Source organism: Nipponia nippon, unplaced genomic scaffold (genome assembly GCF_047370975.1).
Source record: "Nipponia nippon isolate SJK-2023a ecotype South Korea unplaced genomic scaffold, ASM4737097v1 scaffold_35, whole genome shotgun sequence".
NCBI lineage: Eukaryota > Metazoa > Chordata > Aves > Pelecaniformes > Threskiornithidae > Nipponia > Nipponia nippon.
In genome coordinates, this window is record NW_028262353.1 from 2,636,698 (window position 1) to 2,656,748 (window position 20,051).

The 20,051-nt window shown below is 49.8% G+C and overlaps 1 protein-coding gene across 1 annotated transcript; it reads right to left on the minus strand.

Moving 5' to 3' along the window:
• Nucleotides 1-3,168: 3,168 nt before the first annotated feature.
• Nucleotides 3,169-13,120, minus strand: LOC104019193 (keratin, type II cytoskeletal cochleal). The gene is made up of 9 exons (XM_009472419.2): nt 12,722-13,120; nt 11,741-11,949; nt 9,131-9,191; nt 8,521-8,616; nt 7,583-7,747; nt 7,316-7,441; nt 5,842-6,062; nt 5,281-5,315; nt 3,169-4,473 (listed from the first exon to the last, which is right to left on the minus strand). The coding sequence occupies exons 1-9, from the start codon at nt 13,118-13,120 to the stop codon at nt 4,286-4,288; spliced, it is 1,500 nt and encodes a 499-aa protein (XP_009470694.1). The 3' UTR covers nt 3,169-4,285.
• Between the last annotated feature and the right edge of the window lie 6,931 nt (nt 13,121-20,051).

The window sequence follows — 20,051 nt, forward strand, 5'->3', positions numbered from 1 at the left end:
CCCCACCACCTGCAGCCGCCTTCTCAAGCCTGGTTGCATCCAAGTCCTTACCCTTCCTCTGCCTCAGTTTCCCTACAGAGAAGAACAGAACTTACCTCCTTTGTAAAACACTCTGACATCTGCAGACAGAACCGCGTTGCCCGTGACCTCAGTCCTGCTATTACAGTAACACACGGCCAACGTCGCAGCCCAGGGTTCGCAGCTGGTGGTACAGCAGTGCCGCAGGGGGAGGCGGACGGAGCAAAGCGACCGCGTCCTGCGACGCGGCCCAGAAGGAAACACTGGGGTGGCCAGCGGGACCACAGCATTTGGCTGGGGCGCTTAACTGGGGAGAGAAAATCAGGACAGCTCAGCAGGGGGGGAGAAATACAGAGGCAAAGAGTAAGCAGAGATAGAACAAACACGCAAAGAAGTATTTGCTTAAAGTATTAGATTTAAAAAGTGTATTATCAAGTATGCTTGATAAGTATTATAAAGTATACTTAATTATTGTGCATTTTACCCTGCAGAGAGCAAGAGGCAGAAGCTGAAGCGCTCTGAGCCTTGGCAGGCATAGCTGGGCTTTACACCTGCGTGGAAACCATCAACACCGTAAGAAGGAAAAAAAAGCAATTTCACTGCTTTTATGAGCGGAGGAAGCAGCAAGATTTCCTTGCACAGAAAGAAGAAGTACTGCTGACCGCCCAGATGAAATCAGCTGGGCATCTTTAATGCCTGCGAGTAAAGCGCATGCATGGAGCAACCTCCCCAGCCACGAACATGCTCACGCCGGGGCAGAGCTACTAAAGATGTTTAACTGATGTGATAATAACGAAGGGCTTTGAGACGTTTCAGTGCTGAAGGCAACGCTTCCAGTTCTGGAGTTGTGCTGTGGAAGGCTGAAAATACACAGCTGAGTACAGAAAGATGGATGTGCTGCTGACTGTGTCGTATTACCTGCCTACATCATACCAGGAGGGAAAACGGGGCTGGGAGGGATGTCTTGGCCATACCCTGCCCCAAAGCACGAAGAGAATAGCGTCCCTGAGATGCCACCAGATGGGTCAAAGGACTTGCCCATTCGAGGAGGAATTGCCCTCTGCAATTGTCTTTGCTCTCTACTGGGCTCCATCTTTCCCTCAACTCACATTTGCAAAGCTAAACGACCTCCAGCTTTCCCTAAGTTCTCTGAGCCCAAATTCACGGCTGCTCCATGAACCACAGCAGCTTCCCGGGTCACCCCGACGTCCAGACCAGGCACATTCCTGGCCCCACACCAACACGAACGTCCTTTGTCCGTGTATGATTTTATCCACATTTTAGATGCTTGTTATACTTCTTAGTCACTGCTGTGGAACAGGGAGGACAAAAAAAATACTGCTTTATGGATCGTTTGATGGCTTTTTCTACCTCTTAATACCTTTGAGACCTGCTTGCTCCCATCATCATCCTTTTTTGCCTCTGTTCTCCCCAGCAGAGGCATCCTGCCCAGGGGCACGGGAAGCTCAGCTGCCGTTCCGACAAGCGGTGGGAGGCAAAGTCTGGCACCCAGGAGACTCAGCCCAAGTGGCGAGAGCCGGGGGACAGCTCTGCCTGCCAAAGAGCGAGCGCTGAAGGCAGCTCACACGCCGTGCAGCGGGGCTGCGGCAGCGCTCGGCGGTGGAGGGCTCTGGAGTCAGTGGGTGCTGGGTTTCTCTGGGTCACGTCTGCCTCCCTTCTCTAGAAGTACAAAAATCTCCCCTGTTGCCAAGCTGCTTCTGAAGCTGAATTATTTCTCCTGAATCCAACTTGCAGAAGTTGCAGTCAACAAGACACTCTCAATACACCTGCTTTTACGCTAATTCAGGGCACTTTGCCTTCATAATATCAGCGTCTGCTCTGCAGCGGAGAGATTAAATTTCAACCAGCTCCACTTATGACCCCAGACTGAGCCAAGACCGGATCCAAAGAACGAGCACAAAGCACAAAGTGCATCCGTCTGCACAGACTTACAAAGATACTTCACGGTGTTTCCCAAAGCGTGCAGACCCCCTCTTCCCCAGCGCCATTACGCAGCGTACGTTGTTCCGCGAATGCGGAAAATCCGCAGCCGCGCAGCCTGCAGCTGCCCCTTCCCAGGTCAGCGCTGCAAGCCTGATACCCCAAAACTGAGGGAGCAGCGATAGAGCCCTGCTCATCTCTTATAATGTTAAGAGAGACCCACAATTCCTCACTAAGTATCACAAAGCCATGCAAATGACAGCAAACAGTGGCAGCCCCTGGCCAAAAACATCCGGGCAATGTCTGTCTTTGAGCTCTTCCATTAACTTCAGGGCTTTTTTTTCATTTTGATTTTTTGGCTATGACATAAAAGCCGTGAGCTGGGCGTGCCGGGCCGCTGATAACATGGCTCTGCTGGGCACCCCGGGTTCCTCCCCTCCCTGCCATTAGTGCCGCCTGCGTAGTAAAGCCAGGCACAGGCTCAGCGCTGCACTTGCTCAGTCACGAGGTGCTGGGCCGCGTCGGGCACCGGAGCGACAGGATCCGGGTAGTCCCCAGGTGGGTAAAGCACCCTTCAAGGCCCTGGCAGCCTCATCGCCATCCTCATCCTGGAGGAAACAGCTTTTCTCAGTGACTACAAAATCTCTGCCTGGCCCCATCCCCACCGGGGTGCTGCCTTCTGCAACAGCAGCTCCAGCAAGGGCAGGCCACGCGTCTGCGCCATCGCCCTGCCAGAGGGGTGGGAGCAAGCACAAATCACCCTGCGGTGAGCCCTTCTCACCCCACGCTGCCCCAAAAGGAGCAGGACTGAGTTGTCCTCATGCAGCAAGGCCCAGATTCACCTCTCCAAGCTTCGGCCGTCTGCAAGAGAGGTGTCTCCTCCAATGTTTAGCTCGTCTTGGCTCAGCAGAGGAAGATGGTCTCAGTCAGCGTCAGTCTGGGGCTGGGCTGAAGCCAAGCGCTTGAACAAAAGCAGTCCCATCAGCCCGCTGCCCAGACTCAGTGCAAAGCAGATGGGTAAAAGTCACCCAGGAATGAAAGACTGGGCAGGCAGCAAACCCTAAATCCTGACCCTGACCGCAGCGTGGCACTGCTCCAGGGGACACGGCCTGGAGCAGGCTCTGGAGACAGGGGGAAGGGGATAACACCGGGTGTTTTCCAGAGCTCCTGAGCATCCAGGGCTGCACAGGCAAGGAACTCGGCTGGGACTGAAGCAGCACACAATAGGGAAACTTTATTAATGGCCTCATGACAAGGTCTCAGATCACAAAGGTATAAAACGTCAACTAAAGACACACTGCTAGGACATGGCTGAGCACGTAATACAACAATTCTGTGCAGTTGCTTTGAGTTATTTATCCAACAATTCTTCTTACTGCAGTAACAACCTAACTATTTTCCTTGGCATGTTTAAGTTGAAGACACATTTTGGCAGGAACAAGTCGTTATTGTAATGATGCATCAACAAAACACGCTTTTTCCCTAGCTGTAGTAAGGACACCAGATATCACTAGATATGCTTTGAAATATAGGCTGGTAAACAGAGACGCCCAAGGATGGGGAATGTTATCTCCCATTTTAGCGTGCTACTTATAATTTTAAGCAACTTCACATCCCTTAAGCTTTGGGCTTCTTTTAAGGAGAGGGAATGGGTGGGGAAACTTGTTTATGAGTTACTTCGCTATAAAGAACCTGGAAGTAAATCTGTCTGCATTGCCTTTGGTAAGAAATCAGCTTCATTCAGAGGAGAACTGTTGAATTCCATTTCTGAGCCTATTTCCAAAGAAAATAAGGAGAAACCAAACACAGTTTCACTGTTTTCTTCTTGGTATACTTTAAGAAAACAAACCCAGGCTGAAATCTTAACAAGGGTTGGCATTTTCTGAGGAGCCTAAGGGAATAAAGTCTTCCAAATCATATTAAGAGGGAGATAATCTTCTGGTCTCTTGCAAAACCACAGCAGAACTGTGGAATAGCTTGCCACTCAAATGATTGCTTTGACCTTCAAAGGGTGAAATCCAGCCCTGAGCAGGGGGTACCAAGCACACAAGTAACAAAAGCATTATACCGCCTGCTTCACTGGATAAATTTCACCCTACAGGCTTGAACCTGCTCTCAGTGGAAAGGTTCCCACTGAGTTCAACAGTGCAGGATCAAGCCTTAGGCGTGATGTGGCAGGGTCAGGTACTCTGGTATGTCTTATTCCAATTCATTCATCACTGCAGAAATTTTGCAGCCAACTTGTCCTATAAAAGGCAACAAAACTTTTCTTTCTATGGTTTCCCTCCTCCCACGTAATGGGTACCGCTGATCCCCGTTCCTGTAGTTACTTCTTGAAGCTTCTCCTGCTGGATGAGGTTGTGGTGATGCTGTAGGATTTGGAGCCACCTCCAGAGGAGAAGCCGAGCACCCCACTGCCCATGCCTGCTCCCAGGCTAAGGCCTCCTCCGATTCCTCCTCCCAGAAATCCACTGGAACCGGCATAGCCACCTCCACTGCTGGAGCTGACCACGGCTGCGGCACAGAGAGAAGCAAACCAAACATGAGTGTTAGGGAACTTCGAACCCAGTTTGGCACCCTCACAAAAAGGGCATTTTTAAATTGCAGCAACCAGATAAAAACTCTTTACAATCTCCTGCAAAACACAGGGCCCAGGGTACCAATCTCTTGTTACGTTTTGGCCCAGAGCATTTATTTTCTGTGCTAAGCCAGACGCATGTGAGGGTTGAGCAGCCCATCTCCTACTCCATCAGCCCGGCTCAGGACCCCCTGCGGCATGGAGAACCCCATATCATAAACACATTCAGCTCATCTCTTGGTGCACCAAAGAGCCTGTGGGCATGTGGTTCACCAGCTAGCAGTGGCAATTAAGTGGATGAAAAGTCAAGCCACTGGTTTAGAGCTGTAGACAGCGTCTCCGAGACACCAGCATCTGCCCGATGCCCAGGCAAGGTGAGTAGGCAACGCTTCCCAAGCTGGAAAGACACCCTCTAACGTCACCTCTGCACTAACTTCCAATCCAGGCAATGCCTTTTCTCATCAGTACATTTTTCTCCGTACAAAAATAGGAGGAAAGAAAGATCACTGTTCCCCCCAGTTAAAGTTCATACAGATGAGTTAGAGCTGAAGTCTGCCATGGAGCCAACAGCACCATCGACTTCTGTCTCGGGGGGCTCCCATTTAAGAAGGGGGGTAACTGGGTTGCAGAAGCTAAGGCAGGGCACGATGAGGCTCCTGCACGCAGACCCAGCTGGTCCCCACCTACATTTTCTATAGGCATATGGCTATATGTAACTATTACAAATAATAAAATCAACTCACAGATGTTGACGTTGCCAACTCCATCACCAGCCAACCTGTTGGAGAAGAAAAACACAAAGGCAAAAAGGAAGAGGACGGGTTAGACTCTGCATTACTCAGTGTTCCCCCAGGGCCTCGGCGCTGAGGATGAAGACAATGGCAGTGAGTTATTACTGCTGTTGTAAATAATTCAGACAAGATAAGTGTGCCATCCAGCGCTTTGTTCCGGCCCTACATTCACAAGCTCTGTTATCACCTGGGGCGGGCTGAAAGACCACGGAAGCTCTGCCCTAATTCCACGGGGATTTGAGCCACTTAGAAATTTTCTGTCACAGCACTGAACATAGAATGGAAAACAACTTCTTTCTTCTTTGCGTATTTTCACCAAAAGTACCACGTTTTCCCCAGAACTTGCCAGTTTGACTCTTCAGCCAAAGCATTTTCAGGACCAAAAACCAGTTTAAAATGCAAGGTTTTCTCTTCTCTATTTCCTTCCAGAAATTGGAATTGGGCCCTCACAATGTCCCCAAAGGGAACAAAGGGTGGACCCTTCCTCACGTAAAACCCACAGGTTGCACCCACCTGCTCTCCTCGCCCTCCAGCAGCTTCCTGTAGGTTGCGATCTCGATGTCCAGGGCCAGCTTGATGTTCATGAGCTCCTGGTACTCACGGAGCTGCCGGGCCATGTCCTGCTTCGCCTTCTGCAGGGCAGCCTCCAGCTCCTCCAGCTTTGTCTTGGCATTTTTGACAGCCAACTCACCACGTTCCTCGGCTTCAGTAATGGCTGCCTCCAGCTTGGCACGCTGCAGGGACGGAGCAGGGTACGTCAGTGGGCATCTCGCCTCCTTGGTGGAAGACACCATTGCCCATGGACTCCTGACATCTACTGGCCAGACCATCTCTGTGTATCTGCAGAGCCCTGGAGCCATCTGCTCAACTTAGATCACTAGAAATTCATGCCTACGCATTTTTTTGGGCATTGGATGGAGATCAGCCTGCAAAGAGAGCTCATCTCATCCCAAGATACGTTCTTCTGAAAGGCAGACCCTATTTCTCTCCACTGGCTACATTTTTGGAAGACTTTCTTTAGGTGATCCTCAGCTTCTCAGCCCACCCACACTGCACACAACAGCACAACACTTAGGGTTAATGCAAGCTCAGGTTTTCCCTCCTATTGTGCCCCAGAGCTTGTTCAGAGCCAATTGGTCTCCAGCGAGCTTTGATGTGAGGCAAGCATGGACTCGAGCAGACCTGCAGTTAAAAAAACAACACAGAGCTACCCCAAAAGCATCCCTGTGGGGCCACATCAAGCTGGCACTCTAACGCACCCTCAGCTGTGTCCCCTGCACCTCCAAAAAAGCCCCATGTTTGGCAGGAAGGGCTCACAATGAACACGAGTGCTTTATACTCTCATTCATTATTCAAGGGAGCTGCACTGGGTCAGCTCTTTGCTTGGAAGTGTGTGTTGAAGCCTCCCTGCCCTGAAACCAAATAAACACAAGTGGATGAATCACAATGGCTTATCTCCAGCTTTGTGCACCCTGGTTATTCACAGCCAGTCTTCAGACCCGAACATGGTCTGAACCACTCACTGGTCTGGCTTTCACCAGCCATTTCATGAAGTGATAACGGCCCCTGGAGAAAGCAAACAGAACTCCCGTACAGCTGAAAAATTCTTTTATGTGCCCAAACATGGTGTTCCCTTCTGCTAAAAGGGAGTGGACAAAGATCCCAGAAGCAAAAGGGTACAAGGAATGCGGGTGGCTGGGAGGGAGGCCACATGCAGCCTTGCCCTTTGGAAACGGCTCTGCATCACTCCCCTGCTGCGCTCCCAGGTCGCTGGCGAACTTGTTCTCACCTATAGTTCAGCTGCCTCTCAGTATTTCATTGCTCACAGCACAGTTTCTCCCTCCAGCAGAACTGACATCTTTTGAGGCGAGCATTGCAACCACCCCCAAACTGCTTCTACAGACGTTGTGGTGCACCCAGATCCCTGGCACACTTCTTGCTGCTAAATCCACTGCTCTGCAGCAGCAGAACAAGTGCAGCTCCTTACCTGGGCCTTCGCATTTTCGATTTCACTCTGCAGCCTCTGGATCATTCGGTTTATCTCTGTGATCTCATTCTTCGTGTTGCGCAGGTCATCTCCATGTTTCCCAGCAGTGACCTGCAGTGCCTCGTACTGTGACACAGAACGGTATAAGAGAAAGGGATGGAGTCAGGCTGGCAGTCAATTAGCCAGCTAAAATCTCTCCCACTCATGACACGCAGGATATGTGTAGTAACAGAAGCTGTAACTGCCTTTCTCTCGCCCATAACTCACCTTGCTTTGATACCAGGACTCAGCCTCTGCCCGGCTCCTGTTGGCAATCTCCTCATACTGTGCTTTGACCTCTGCGATGATGCTGTCCAGGTCCAGGTTTCGACTGTTATCCATAGAGAGCACCACAGAGGTGTCAGAAATCTGGGCCTGCAGCTCGTGAAGTTCCTGCCAATTGCATTAAAAACAATACCATTAATCACTGATTTTTAAGGGCCTCTCTTTTGGAAGCCAATTAAAGAGAGAATCCGAGAAGAAATGGGAAAGGGAGGCAGATAAGAAGAATTCAATCAAAACATTAACTAGAAGGAAAGCAACTGAATCACATCAGCCTTGCAAAGGACACAGTAACAAACAACAGCAGAAATGGAGCTACCTCTTATCACCCGCATTTTAACAGCAACATTAGTTTACCCCTCTCCTGCGCTAAGAACCCAGCATGTAATGCCAGTCCGAGAAACTTGAGCATCAGCTTCACAGCAAAGCGAGGGCCAAATTCCACCACCTCGCCCAAAGATGCAAGGTGTCCAGTTCAATCAAACTCTTGTCTTGCAAGTAATGGGTAAGATAAAGGCATCTGGGACAAGGAGCTTGCCTTTCTTTCTCTCACACAGCACACAAGCACACACCGGCACTACAGCACTGGCTATGATACACTGGTTTTCCTTGTTTTCACACTAACAGCATCACAAAAATAACACATGTCCTGACTACATTTGCAATAAATCCATCTCACATCCCAGACAGGGAGAAAAATCACTGTGACAATTCACAGGACGTGCACTTTACTTGCAGGCTTATTTCTGCTTATGCAAGGGAAGACTCCACGTCTCCATCACCCTTCTTGTCTCTGGAAACAGCACATTCATTTTCTCAGTCACCATTCCCTATTCTTCACCCACCGGTGGTGCTACACTTCAGCAGCCACAAAAGGACCTTACCGCTTCATAGAGAGACCTCAGGAAGTTAATCTCATCTGTCAGCGCATCCACCTTTGCCTCCAGCTCCACTTTGTTCATGTAGGTGGCATCCACATCCTAAAAAAGAGCGATAATCCACTGAGACTGCCGTAGCTTTGATGACTAAGTCCACCCAGCCTTTGATGGCTTCAAAAGCAGCCATGAGCCCATCGAGTTCCCCAAGCTGTCTGCTCTCCACGTGCATCTGCCCAACAACCCCCCATGGCCTAAAAATTATCTATCAGTGTACTAAATATTGCTGGTGCGCAGGATCCCCTATGTTCTGTAGTGTCCCCTGGACCTGTGTTTGCAAGTCCACTGTCAGTTCGGACAGTCAGGGGAGGCCTTAGGAAATGTCCCAAAGATAGATATAGCCATAATCGATGATATCCATGGGATCTGGCACTCCTTCCTGGCTTCCTATAGAGACTTCAGTGCCTACACAGAGGCAGCCTTCAGCCAGACCTGAGAGCTGTAATTCTCCACCTGCAGGTCTCTAGGCACAGCTGTAGCAAAGAGAGTGTAGGGGCAAAGGGGGTAGAAGGGCTGCAAACGTATATGACCAGTCCCAGGTGATATCCATGGCACGCACCTTCTTGAGCACCACAAACTCGTTCTCTGCTGCCGTGCGCTTGTTGATTTCATCTTCATATCTGCCAGAAAAAAAAAGGGATTGGTGTGAAGTTAGCGCCTGGGTAAAAGGAAGAAATGTCACAGTGAACAGTTACCCCGATTCCCTTCTCTCTCCCTCCGTTTCTCTCTTCGTGAACCACCTCGGCAAAGCCTATGACTTCCCCAAGCAAGCCAGCCGCAGGCAGAGGTTTGCTGTACCCCTGCAGCACGTGTATTATTTGCACAAGAGGTACCAGCTGCATGCCACAGTTCCAGGGTACTGTTTAGATGAGCTGATGCCTGAAAGCTGCTCTGGTTCAAACCACCACGACCACTAACCTGGAAAGCTTTTCTCACCCATGCTTTCCCACATTCGTCAAAATTCACTGCACTTAAGATTTCTGCTCCTTATCCTCAGTCACGGACAGCTGCAGGATGGCAGTCTATGTCCCGAGGCTCTCAGCTTTTTCACTTGCCCCTTGAGAGAGCAAATACAAATGCAGAAGGGATGCAAGGAGATTCAACAAATTCCTCTATGCTGATCAAAGCGCCTGCTCATGCCGCTTTCACCGTGCACCTCCTTATTACAGACAGTTGAGAACGTTTTGCAGGTGTCAATCACACGCCGCTGTCCCGGTAAGAGCTGGGTATAATTATTCTCACTCTGCACAAAGTGGTTATGCTTCAAAGTCACACAGACTTCTAATATTGGCTACATCCCTTCCTTGGGTGTTCAGCTTTAGATGTAACGAGCTAGCTCCTCAGCAGATAAAAATCACGCTCCATTGACTTTATGGGAGTTCACTGACTTGTGCCACTCGCAAGCCTGGCTCTCAGAGCCTGCCTTGCACCATTCCGCATCAGCCAACCTGCCGAAGCAAACAGCAAGAATCTGCTATAGGAATGCTGGAAGTCATCCAAGGAACAGAGCAGGAGCCACTTTCTCTGGCTGTTTCGGAACTGCTGTTGCCACAGTTAGAACACTGCTGTTTATTTACACAGCCCCTGCATGGCTAGCGCTGTAATTTGCCTTCCAAAGCATGAGCTACTTCACTTTCAACATCCTTCACGTACTTCCCCTTCTGCTCCACACTGGAACCTTGCCCATCCACACTGGCACAAATGGACCTTGTCCCTTTTGAAGTCAATGAACTGCATCCGTTGCTATTGCAGAGCAATGTATGACCTGGAAATTACATGATCGCGCTGCATATGCACAGCCTGCAGCACAGAACGGGTAATCCGAGACAGGTAGAAAGACTGAATTATTCTAGAATGGTTTGACAGATTCCTCATTTCCTGGGGAAAGCTCCACCAAGCTGGTCAACGGACTGCCAAATCCTTCAATATTCTCCATTAGCTCCCGAGGACGCCTGGGGAAGCTCAGTGCACTGCCACACCTTGGCATGCTCCGCACCAAGCCACGTGGACAGCGCGAACGCAGCCTGCTCCTACCCCTGCTTCCTTTGAACACACCCTTACTCAATGCAGTTACGGAATAAGGGACTGAATCTCATCCCCTGGAGCCTCGTGCATATAAATCTCCTCCCTTACCCCAGATGTAAACCGAGAATTACTGTGTAAATGGGACATATGAAAAAGAGGCAACAAAGACAGAAAGAGCTAGTCAGGCTTTAGGTATGCTACTTAGAAGATGAGATTTCTTCATATAAATGGGGAGAAGCAGGTTCTGAACTCCAGTTACTACATCCTCACTCCCTCTGCTGCACTAGCATCTTAGGCTCCTAATTCCTGCTTCCCTTCTCTTAACACATACAGGGTTTGGTTTTACACGGCCCTGTAAGCTGGAGGAATACATACGCGCCTGTGCACCTTGCATTCATGTGACATGCAACTAAATTCAGAGCTTAGTTCCTCTGGGTGCAAACCAGCTCCTTGCTGCTGCCTTGCAGAGACGCAAAGTACAACTGTGGACGAGCACAGAGTAGAAATAACTGAGCAGGGCTGGGGGAACATCATTACCACGCACCTCCTTGGGAAGCGCTGGCTATTGACTTTCCCTAAACACACCCTGGGGATTATCAGATCTGTTTGTTTTCAGTTCCTGCTTGATCCAGTTTGCCAACTCCCTCTTTTCTTTCCTTTTTTTTTTTAATAGGCATTCCCCTGCACAGCTGGGTTGGGCACCAGCTGGGACAAAGGCTACTTTCTTCATGGGACTCCTCCCAAGCGACACGATTTGGACTGAAAAGTCACTTAAAAATTGCAGGTGACCTGCTCCATTACCTACCCACAGAACAAGGAGAGCTCACCCACCACCTGCCAACCTGCTGCGCTCCCAAGGGGTTCCTACACACCTGAATGAGCACGGCCAACCCAAAGTACGAAGCCAGAGGCCCCAAAGCAAAGCCGAGAGGATGCAGCCACTGAAGACCACATGGGAACAAGGTGCCAGGAACAATGAGCGATCTAGGCCGGAAGAATCCAGGCAGCTTCCCTGGACTAGACCCCTAACTCATGGCTGGAAAAAAATCTCCCTCCCTAGCGGAAAAGCTGGGGACATCTCTGCCAATCTACTGACCAACCTGCCAGCTCAACTACACCGTTAGATGGGAAGATTATACGTTACTTGGCCTTGAAATCCTCAACAAGATCCTGCATGTTCTTCAGTTCGCCCTCCAAACGCCCTTTGTCATTCAGCAACCCATCCAGCTGACGTCGCAGGTTGTTGATGTACGTCTCAAACATGGGAGCAATGTTACTCCGGGCAGTCTTCTGGTCCTGGAGGAGGCTCCATTTGGTCTCCAGCATTTTGTTTTGCTGCTCCAGGGACCGGACCTGGAAAGCAACCAAGGGGTCATTTGTGAAAGTGGGAGGAAGGGGGGGCTCACACTACAGAGTTGGGATCCCAGGGGAAGGACAGGCTGAGGATGGTATCTGAAGAATTCATATCGCTCATAGGAAGCACCTAAAATCTGGAGGGTGATAAAGACCAGGAGGGAGCACTGCTACTCCGGGGCTCGGCTTATGACTTTAAGGCTTTGTATGAATTAAAGATAAGCAGCTTCTGCTTGCCTGATGCTTGACAGAAGCCATCCGCAGACCTCAGAGTCAGCCAATTACTCCAGGTCTGGATTCCTTGCATTTTGAGGATGCCAGAGCTGAAGTTTACACAGGACATAGGATCAATTAGCGCAAGACAGTAAAACAACAGAGGTACAGGGCAGTGCAAACAAACACAGCAAGCTCCGACTGATGTCAAGATCTGTTCTACTGGGATGATTCCTCTCCAAGAGGCACCCTCCTCCCTGAATTTGGTGCTGCTGTGCTTGGGTGCAGATTTGATCTTTAAAGCCTGCACCCACATTATGGGCAATACCAGCTAAATAAAGAGGGTACAAAGCTGGCCTAAGCAGGGCAAAACCCTGTACTGACGGCAATGCAAGGAGGGCTTTAATAAGTTATTGGATTGCAGTAGGCAAATCACACCATGCTCTTGAGGACCTGATCCTCAGCCCATTTGTGAATCCCCCACTGGGTTAAGCGAGCTTTGGGTCAGACCTGCTTTTAAGCAGTGTCCACCTGGCTATCAGTCTTCCCAACACCTCACCTTGTCAATGAAGGAGGCGAATTTGTTGTTGAGTGTCTTGATTTGCTCCTTCTCCTCCGTGCGCACCCGCTGGATATTGGGGTCAATCTCCAGATTCAGGGGCACCAGGAGGTTCTGGTTGATGGTGACCTCCTGAATGCCGCCGGGGCTGAGCGCCCCACCGAATCCCATGCCTCCGTAGCTGTATCCAGAGTGACTGCTGTAGGAGCTGCCACCTCCAAGGGAGATCCGCTTGTTGGCGGAGCCGAGGTTGTAGAGGCTGTAGCTGCCAAAGCCACCTGTCCTGCCTAAGCTGGCACCCCCTCCTAGTCCACGGGTCGAGGAGACGGTGCTGACCCGCATTTGGCTGATCCCTGGGACGGCCACAGAGCGAGAGCTGAAACTCACGGACCGGGACATGGCTGCTCTGAGGATGTTTTCAGTATCCCCTACCCTTCAAAAGCTCAGGGAAGCTGTGCTGGAGACCAGGGAAGTGAGCGAGTCCTCCTGCCTGCTTCTCCTTTTATCTGTTAGAAAAGCTGGGCTTAGCCCAAGGGCAAAAGAGGGATCATTTTACTGCCTTGGAGAGCTGGGTGTGCCTGGCTGCCTTCCCACCCTCGTCAACCTGCTGAATTTGAGCCGGAGAGAAGGGAAGGGCCAGAGAAGGGCCAGGACACACCTGGCACCGTGTCCCTGCGCTCAGACCTGGCTTTGTTCCGCACCTCCCTTTGCCTCTGCCACATGTGCAGCCAAGGGACGTGAAGCAGGGGCTCCTCTGGGCTCCCTTGGCAGAGAGTTACAACAGCACAGGTCCGATCCCCCTTTCCTCAAGGCTTCTCCGTTCCTCTCCGCTTACCTAAATGGATTTTGAAATGAGAAGAGGGGGAATACGCATTGATTTTTAACTCTATTGCAGAGCAGGTAGCTCCCCTGCTCCCTTCTCCTTCCAGCAGAAAGGAGATAAGGGGCCTCAGCTTAGCGCCAGGTCCAGCCTAGTTTAATATAAACCAAAGCCAGCTGCAGCCTTGGACACACAGCGTACTCAGCCAGCAGCACCCAGCAACTCTGTGCCACGCAGGGGAAGGAGGGCAGCAGAAGAGAGATGCCGCAGCTATTCCTGGCCACCGTGGTTTTGCCTTCTCTCTCCTGTTAGCGCTAAAATAAAGGTGGTTTAGGTGGGCTGCACCCTGCACGTGGAAATACCCAATGTGCCAGTTCACACCCAAAGGGAGACAGGACAGGTTTCTGCTTAAAATTCTGGGCTCCTATGCAGAAGAGGGAGAGGCAAAATTTAGTTTTATGGGCTTTCTGCTTTTTCAAATAGCCTTGAAGGGACAAATCTCTTTACTACCAGGTTGTAAATCCTCCATGAGGTTTCAAAGTCTGGCCTGAATGTGTCATCCTTCAGCTCTTCCCCTCGTCAGGACCGCAAGATAGCGCTGGCTACATATTCTGGCCACAGCCTATTAAAAATATGTACTTCCTTCTCTGCGGGAAGAATACAAGTTGGCTGGAGATCCCAGCTACTAAAAGGAAATTCTCTTTTTGAAGGAGGGAAAGGGGGAGATTGAACCAGAGACATACGAGGCAAGATTCCTCCCTGTCCTGCAAGCTGGCTCAGCTTCCACCAGCAAAAAAAGAAAAAAATAATAAAAAAATAATATATTGAGTATAAAGCGAACTTGCGTGTTGTGCACACCCAACTATACTTGACCTGATGGCTGATGTAGACAGGCTAGGGTTCATTTCATCCGTACATCGCTAGCAACAAGGCAGAAGCCACCAGCTGCTTTACGTAGCTCCAGGTCCTTCTGAGTTCACAGAGGGAGACGGGCTGCGCTCTTGCAGCTCCTCTGGGTTGTCTGGAGAAGACAGGGGTTGAATCTGAAAGCGTGATTGAGAGTCCTACGGTCAGGCAAGAATAACTCCCACCAAAGCAAGCCCCAGCTGCTGGATTTTATCTGGTTGCATTCCAGCCTCAACTCCTTTTTATCAGCAGACAGGGATTTTTTGCGCAACGCGGCACACAAACCAGAAAGCAATCCAGCCAGGTAAAATACAAGCCTGCTGCCAGAGAAACTATCATAAAGGCAAAGCTGTTCTCAGCAGCCTCGGAGGTAAGAGAACTGAACTTCACCCTGGTTTGCACTATCAAGGGCCAGATCAATCAAAAGCCATTTTTTAATCGTATTTACCGCCATGCAGCACCACTGATTTTAGGTAAGGATGAATCTGTCTTCCATTCAAAGTTCAGGCTTTCTTTTCTGTGCCAGTAGCAACCCAGCCCACGCAGGAGAGACTCAGGAAAGCCTCATTTACCTCGCTGCTATATGCTCCCCAGCTCCCAGCGCTGCAGCTAGCCGGTTTAGATCCCCTGCACTTATTACAACCCATCCTGCAAGTGACTATTCCCCGTTTTAAATCCAGTTTCAAGTAAGTTGAAGTCAGAGCAGGATCTGGCGATGCAGAGATGTCCCGAGCAGAGTTTGCTTGTGTTGTTGGGATGCTATGGTAACACCGCACAGCTTCACAACTGCACGGACTGGTAAATACTCCCAAGCCCATGCGAATGACCCCCAGGGATTCAGGTTTGGTAACACAGAAGACACCGTATTGACTGGTTAAACACCCTCTTGGGGAAGTGAATGCTTTGACGTTGCGACTGCTGTGCTTGGTGTCACGACAAGCCAGCCTGCACACACGGGAACAGCCTGCCGCTGCGCACCGACACTCGCAAAGCCAACAAAAGAGTCACAGGCGATAAATCCCTCCATAAACCCTTTGGTAAACGTAGCAGGCTCTCAACTCCAATCCAGAAAGTGCAAAAAAAAAAAAAAAAAAAAATCAAATATGGTTACATCCTAATGGAAGAGGAATCAATCTTTCCAGGCAAGCTAAATTGAGTGTTAAGAATACGTTCTTATGCTGATCAATGTCAGCCTGTTGTTTCCACATCTTCTGTCGATATCCCATGGGCTGTCTCTTGCGGTGTGTTCAGACTGCAATGTTTGGATTGAAAGCTTTCTGAAGCAGGGAGTGCCCTTAGGTTTTGTGTTTGCACAGCGCAGTCCTACTTTGTGATTACTGCTCCAAAGTGCTTCGACAGTGAGTCATAAATTAATGAGTGTCCTAACGACAAGCAGTGTTTTGGTGGTGTCGTGGTTAGGGTATCGCAAGAGCTCGATGGGGCACTCATGGGGCTGTCCGAACGATGCTGTCAAGCTGTTATTCTTGCTAACACCCAAAAGCAATGGCAACACAGCGGCACTTGCACCAACGCCTGCAGCCATAAAACTGCCGTGCTGAAGATTCCCCCCATGCTGCGATCACAGCTCCCTCCCCCTTTCAGGATCTAAGTAGCCTCATTAATAAAAATTTCCAGCTCATCAGCAATTCCTGGGAACACAGAGAGATTGCTCCAGAGGAAACTTGTTCCCTTATTGTCCCAAATGCAGGCACCGTAGGTCATCAATCTGATGCACAAATAAGCCATGTTAGGATGAGGTGGCTACCTATCACGAAGTTTTATTGATTTGTTTAGTCTTATCCTGTGTAACTCAGGCTATAAAGCTCAATATAATGACGCACCTCTTCAGCCTCATCTGAACAACATGAAAGCGGCTTTCCCAGAAAGGCGACGGCTGGCTGATCTGAAGGATTCGGTTGTTCCAAAGGTTGGTACCTCAGTACAGTTCATTGCCTTGCAACAGGAACTCTCCTGCTATAACTTGGAGCCTTATGTCTAATTTGAAGTTGGCAGACATCAATTGTGGCAGACATCAATTAAGAGATGTCTGGCACTGCCCACTTCCAAAGCACTTAAACTCTCTTGAACCTGGTACAATTCCCCTGTTAACGTTAAGTCACCACTCTCTCAGGCTTATGTTGGATAAACTGAATGGGTTGAAATCCTCAAACTTTCATAAACAAGTGGCTTTTCCGGGGACCCTGAATCACTTCTTTGGCCTCTCTTTGCTCCAGTGCCCTTGGCACACGCATCGGTGGTGTTCACGCTGCAACTTCATGCAGTTTTACACATGGAAACCGCATTTTGCTCGCCGCTCTTACAGCCCTGCAGCTGTAGCAGCCTCGGGTCTCAATCAGCGCTAGAGGCTGGTACGATGGGTCTCACCTAAACTACACTGCGTCTTCCACCTACACCTCTCCTTCTTGCAATGAAGCAGAGCAGCCTTAGTATTAAGGGGGGACCAGCAGGGATAGCTGGAGGCGGCTTGCCCAGGGTGACAGAGCCAGCCCCGCGTTAACAAGGCTTCCAGCAAGCTCCTGTCCCTCCAGGAGCTGCATCTCACCTTTCCTCCTCCCTCTGCCCGCTCCACTGAGGCCAGCAAGCCCTCGGCTCGGCTCCTTGCTGCCTGGCCACTCCTGGGAAGCTGCCTGCTGCTGGCCATGTAATCCACCACTGAGAAAGCCCTCTTCGAGCTCAGAATTGGCCATGCTTGTCCTGTTAGCTGAAACCCAAAAAGAGCATCGGTCTAAACCCAGAGGTGTTTGGATAACAGCACAAAACCACTCGCCAGCACCTCCAGGAACAACTCGGACCCCAAAGGAGTTGCTGCCGCTGGGGTCTCCCCCCCTCCAACATTTTCCAGCTGCTTGTCACGGCGATGTAGCTCCCCCGCCCCACAGATGGAGCCCGGCATGCCTCCTGTCCTGTTTGCAGAAGGAGCGTTTTACAGCGTTTACATTTGCATCACAGCAGCAGCAGCGATGGGAACCTCTGCACGTTGCCATCAGCTCCTAGCCAAACGAGCAAACCCAGCCCACGCAGCTGGGCTGCAGGGATCCTTCCCGGGGACACCGCGCGTGGCGGGGCACCGGCTCGTCAGAAAAGCTCTCTGTGCCCCACACATGGTGGAGGCATTCAAACTATGGATTTTTCCCCCCCCTCCAGCCTATTTTACATGCACCTAAAGCTGTTTTCTTTCCCCTCTTCCCTAAATTACAAGATCTTATGATTACAAGAAATCATGAAGGAATAACTATAAATATAGTTATAATTATGTATAATTGTAATTACATGGGTAATTTTTACATGAAAGTTGAGAGTCACTCCCACAGCTAAAGTCTTAAGGAAAAACAAACAAACAAACAAATTAAAACACTACAATTCTCAGAGCCGAGGTGAAATTGCCAGCCCTGGTAACGCCGGGCTCGGTTTTTCTAGAAACAGCACATCTTGGAAGAGAATGGAAAATCCACGTTCTGTCCTCACAAATATCACGCGTGACTTTTGAGCCCAGCCCGTTGAATCTGTTGGTCCATTCAAGTTCCTAACAGCTGATCCGATCTAACCTCTGTGGATGTTCACACGGGACAGAGCGGGCAAGCCGGGTCAGATCAGAGTCCATCTATCTTGAGCCGGTAATACACGCTGGTCAGCCCCAAAATACAGGGCAATTATAAAGTGATCCCTCCTCTGGCCGTATTTCTCCAGCCTCCAGCCATCAGCTGTTTAAGCCTTCCCAAGCTGGAGGTTGCATCTTGACCAGCACGTTTAACCGCTGTTGATGGTCCTCTCTACCCGTTATCGGTCCACTCCTTGGTTAAACTCAGCCCTGCTTGCTACAGCCTGTGGCAATGAGATTGCATGTGGCATGAGAAGATCTTCCCGTGTTCCTGTTTTAATTAACTCAATTGCAAACTAATGTGCCCCATTCAGAGCAGATGGAAACCGTGAAGTCATTTCACTGCAGTCAAGGGAACACCACCAGTTTATAGAGGCTGAAATAAAACAGTGCAACAGGACCCGGCATTATTACAGGAGTTTGTGGGCCTGAATCATGCCTAGGTTAATGGATAATGCCGCAAAGCAAATGGAGCAAGGAAGGAGAGAAACAATCTAACACGGTCATCAACAAGAAATGCTCTTATCAAAACTTTGTCTCATCTGACACAGCCTGGGCAGAGTCAATGGCTCGATGCCACTTTGCACCAACTGATCCTTCACCTCCAAGTCCAGGAAGGATTAAGGCCTTACTTCTCCCAGAATACTAAGCATCCAGCATGGCAGCCATCCTAATTCACCCCTGTTCGAACAGCCCTTGGCGCAACGTAATTGTGGACAACTGGGTTTCTTAATAGCTACCACAATACAAATAACCATCTTCACCCTGGTGACTACACAGGAACAAAGCTGCTCCACAACCTCTGGCTCCAGTTACAAATTCCAAGATCTTTTGCAAAATCAAAGCTGTCCAAATGGATCTGTTGCCCAATAAATGCTCCTAAGGAAGAAAAAACAACGAAAAACACAGAACTGTATGGGGTGTTTTAGAGATCAACTGTCCTGCAGGCAGGAATTACACGGGAGAGGCAGGAGTAAAACCCGTATCGCCTCCCTCCGCTCCCATGCACGGAGTGACACGTTACCAGGCACGTGGGCTGTGAATATTCATTTGAATCTTCAGGCCATTGGATTGCAAAAACTCCATCAGACTCACCATAACTGTCCTCCTGCTACAGAGGGTGGTTTGTACCAGCCGGGGTTTCCAAAGACAGTTTCTCCCGGATAAGCGCCGGGGATGTCCACAGTGGGGATGTTTTCCTTGTGGAGCTGCAGGAATTGAACGTGTTCAACGTGTAAAAAATGGGAGCTCGCAGGATCTACCCAAAACAGCTCAGCCTGTGAACACAGGAACAATTTTGTGAAAGGCAGAGAAGCAGAAAAGCAAAGGCAGAGGTGCTAAACCAAAGAGGTGTAGGACCTTGTCCCAGATGAGTCGCTGACAGAAGAAAAGGGCAAAAAAATTTTAAACGATTCATTTGTTACAAGTATTTTATTACGGCTGTAATCACCAAGCTGAGATGGTTATCTCCGCTTACAGAGGGGCCAATTCAACTCTCAGGGAGACAAGCGGGTTTTCCTACAATTGCAAACACAAGAAATAGAGAAACAAGGAGAATCGCGCTCCCAAGATCTGGGCTGCGATACTTCCCACCTGTCTGCTGTTGCACCAGCCAGGTTTTTATCTCGGCATTTATATCTCAGCCAGCAAGACACACTGCTCCAGCACCCAGCTTTTAACCCAAATATCACCGAGCTGGAAGCTTCCAAATGAAAGCAAACAGCAAAGTGCAACCTTCCCTTTCCTCTGGTCTTCTCCCAGCCTGGGACTGGGTATCGGGTTTTACAGTACGAGCAAAGGGCAAGATTGCAGCCTTGGATCTGATGGGGAGCCAAGCCCTGGCTGCTGATGGCAGCAGAGGGTGTGGTAGGTCTGTGTCAGGCACCACCATAATCAATACATTCAACAATGACAATAATAATTATATAATTATAGTTATCTTGCACCTGCCCACATTGCCTATGACATGAATGACCCTTTCCAGG

Bases quoted from the DNA above. Each gene is read 5' to 3' on its own strand.
- LOC104019193 (XM_009472419.2), bottom strand. From the start codon at position 13,120: ATGTCCCGGTCCGTGAGTTTCAGCTCTCGCTCTGTGGCCGTCCCAGGG. The intron at 8,617-9,130 runs GTGCGTGCCATG...GCTCTTTTTTAG, and splicing joins AGTTTGTGGTGCTCAAGAAG to GATGTGGATGCCACCTACAT. The intron at 5,316-5,841 runs GTGGGTGCAACC...CTTCTCCAACAG, and splicing joins CTGGAGGGCGAGGAGAGCAG to GTTGGCTGGTGATGGAGTTG.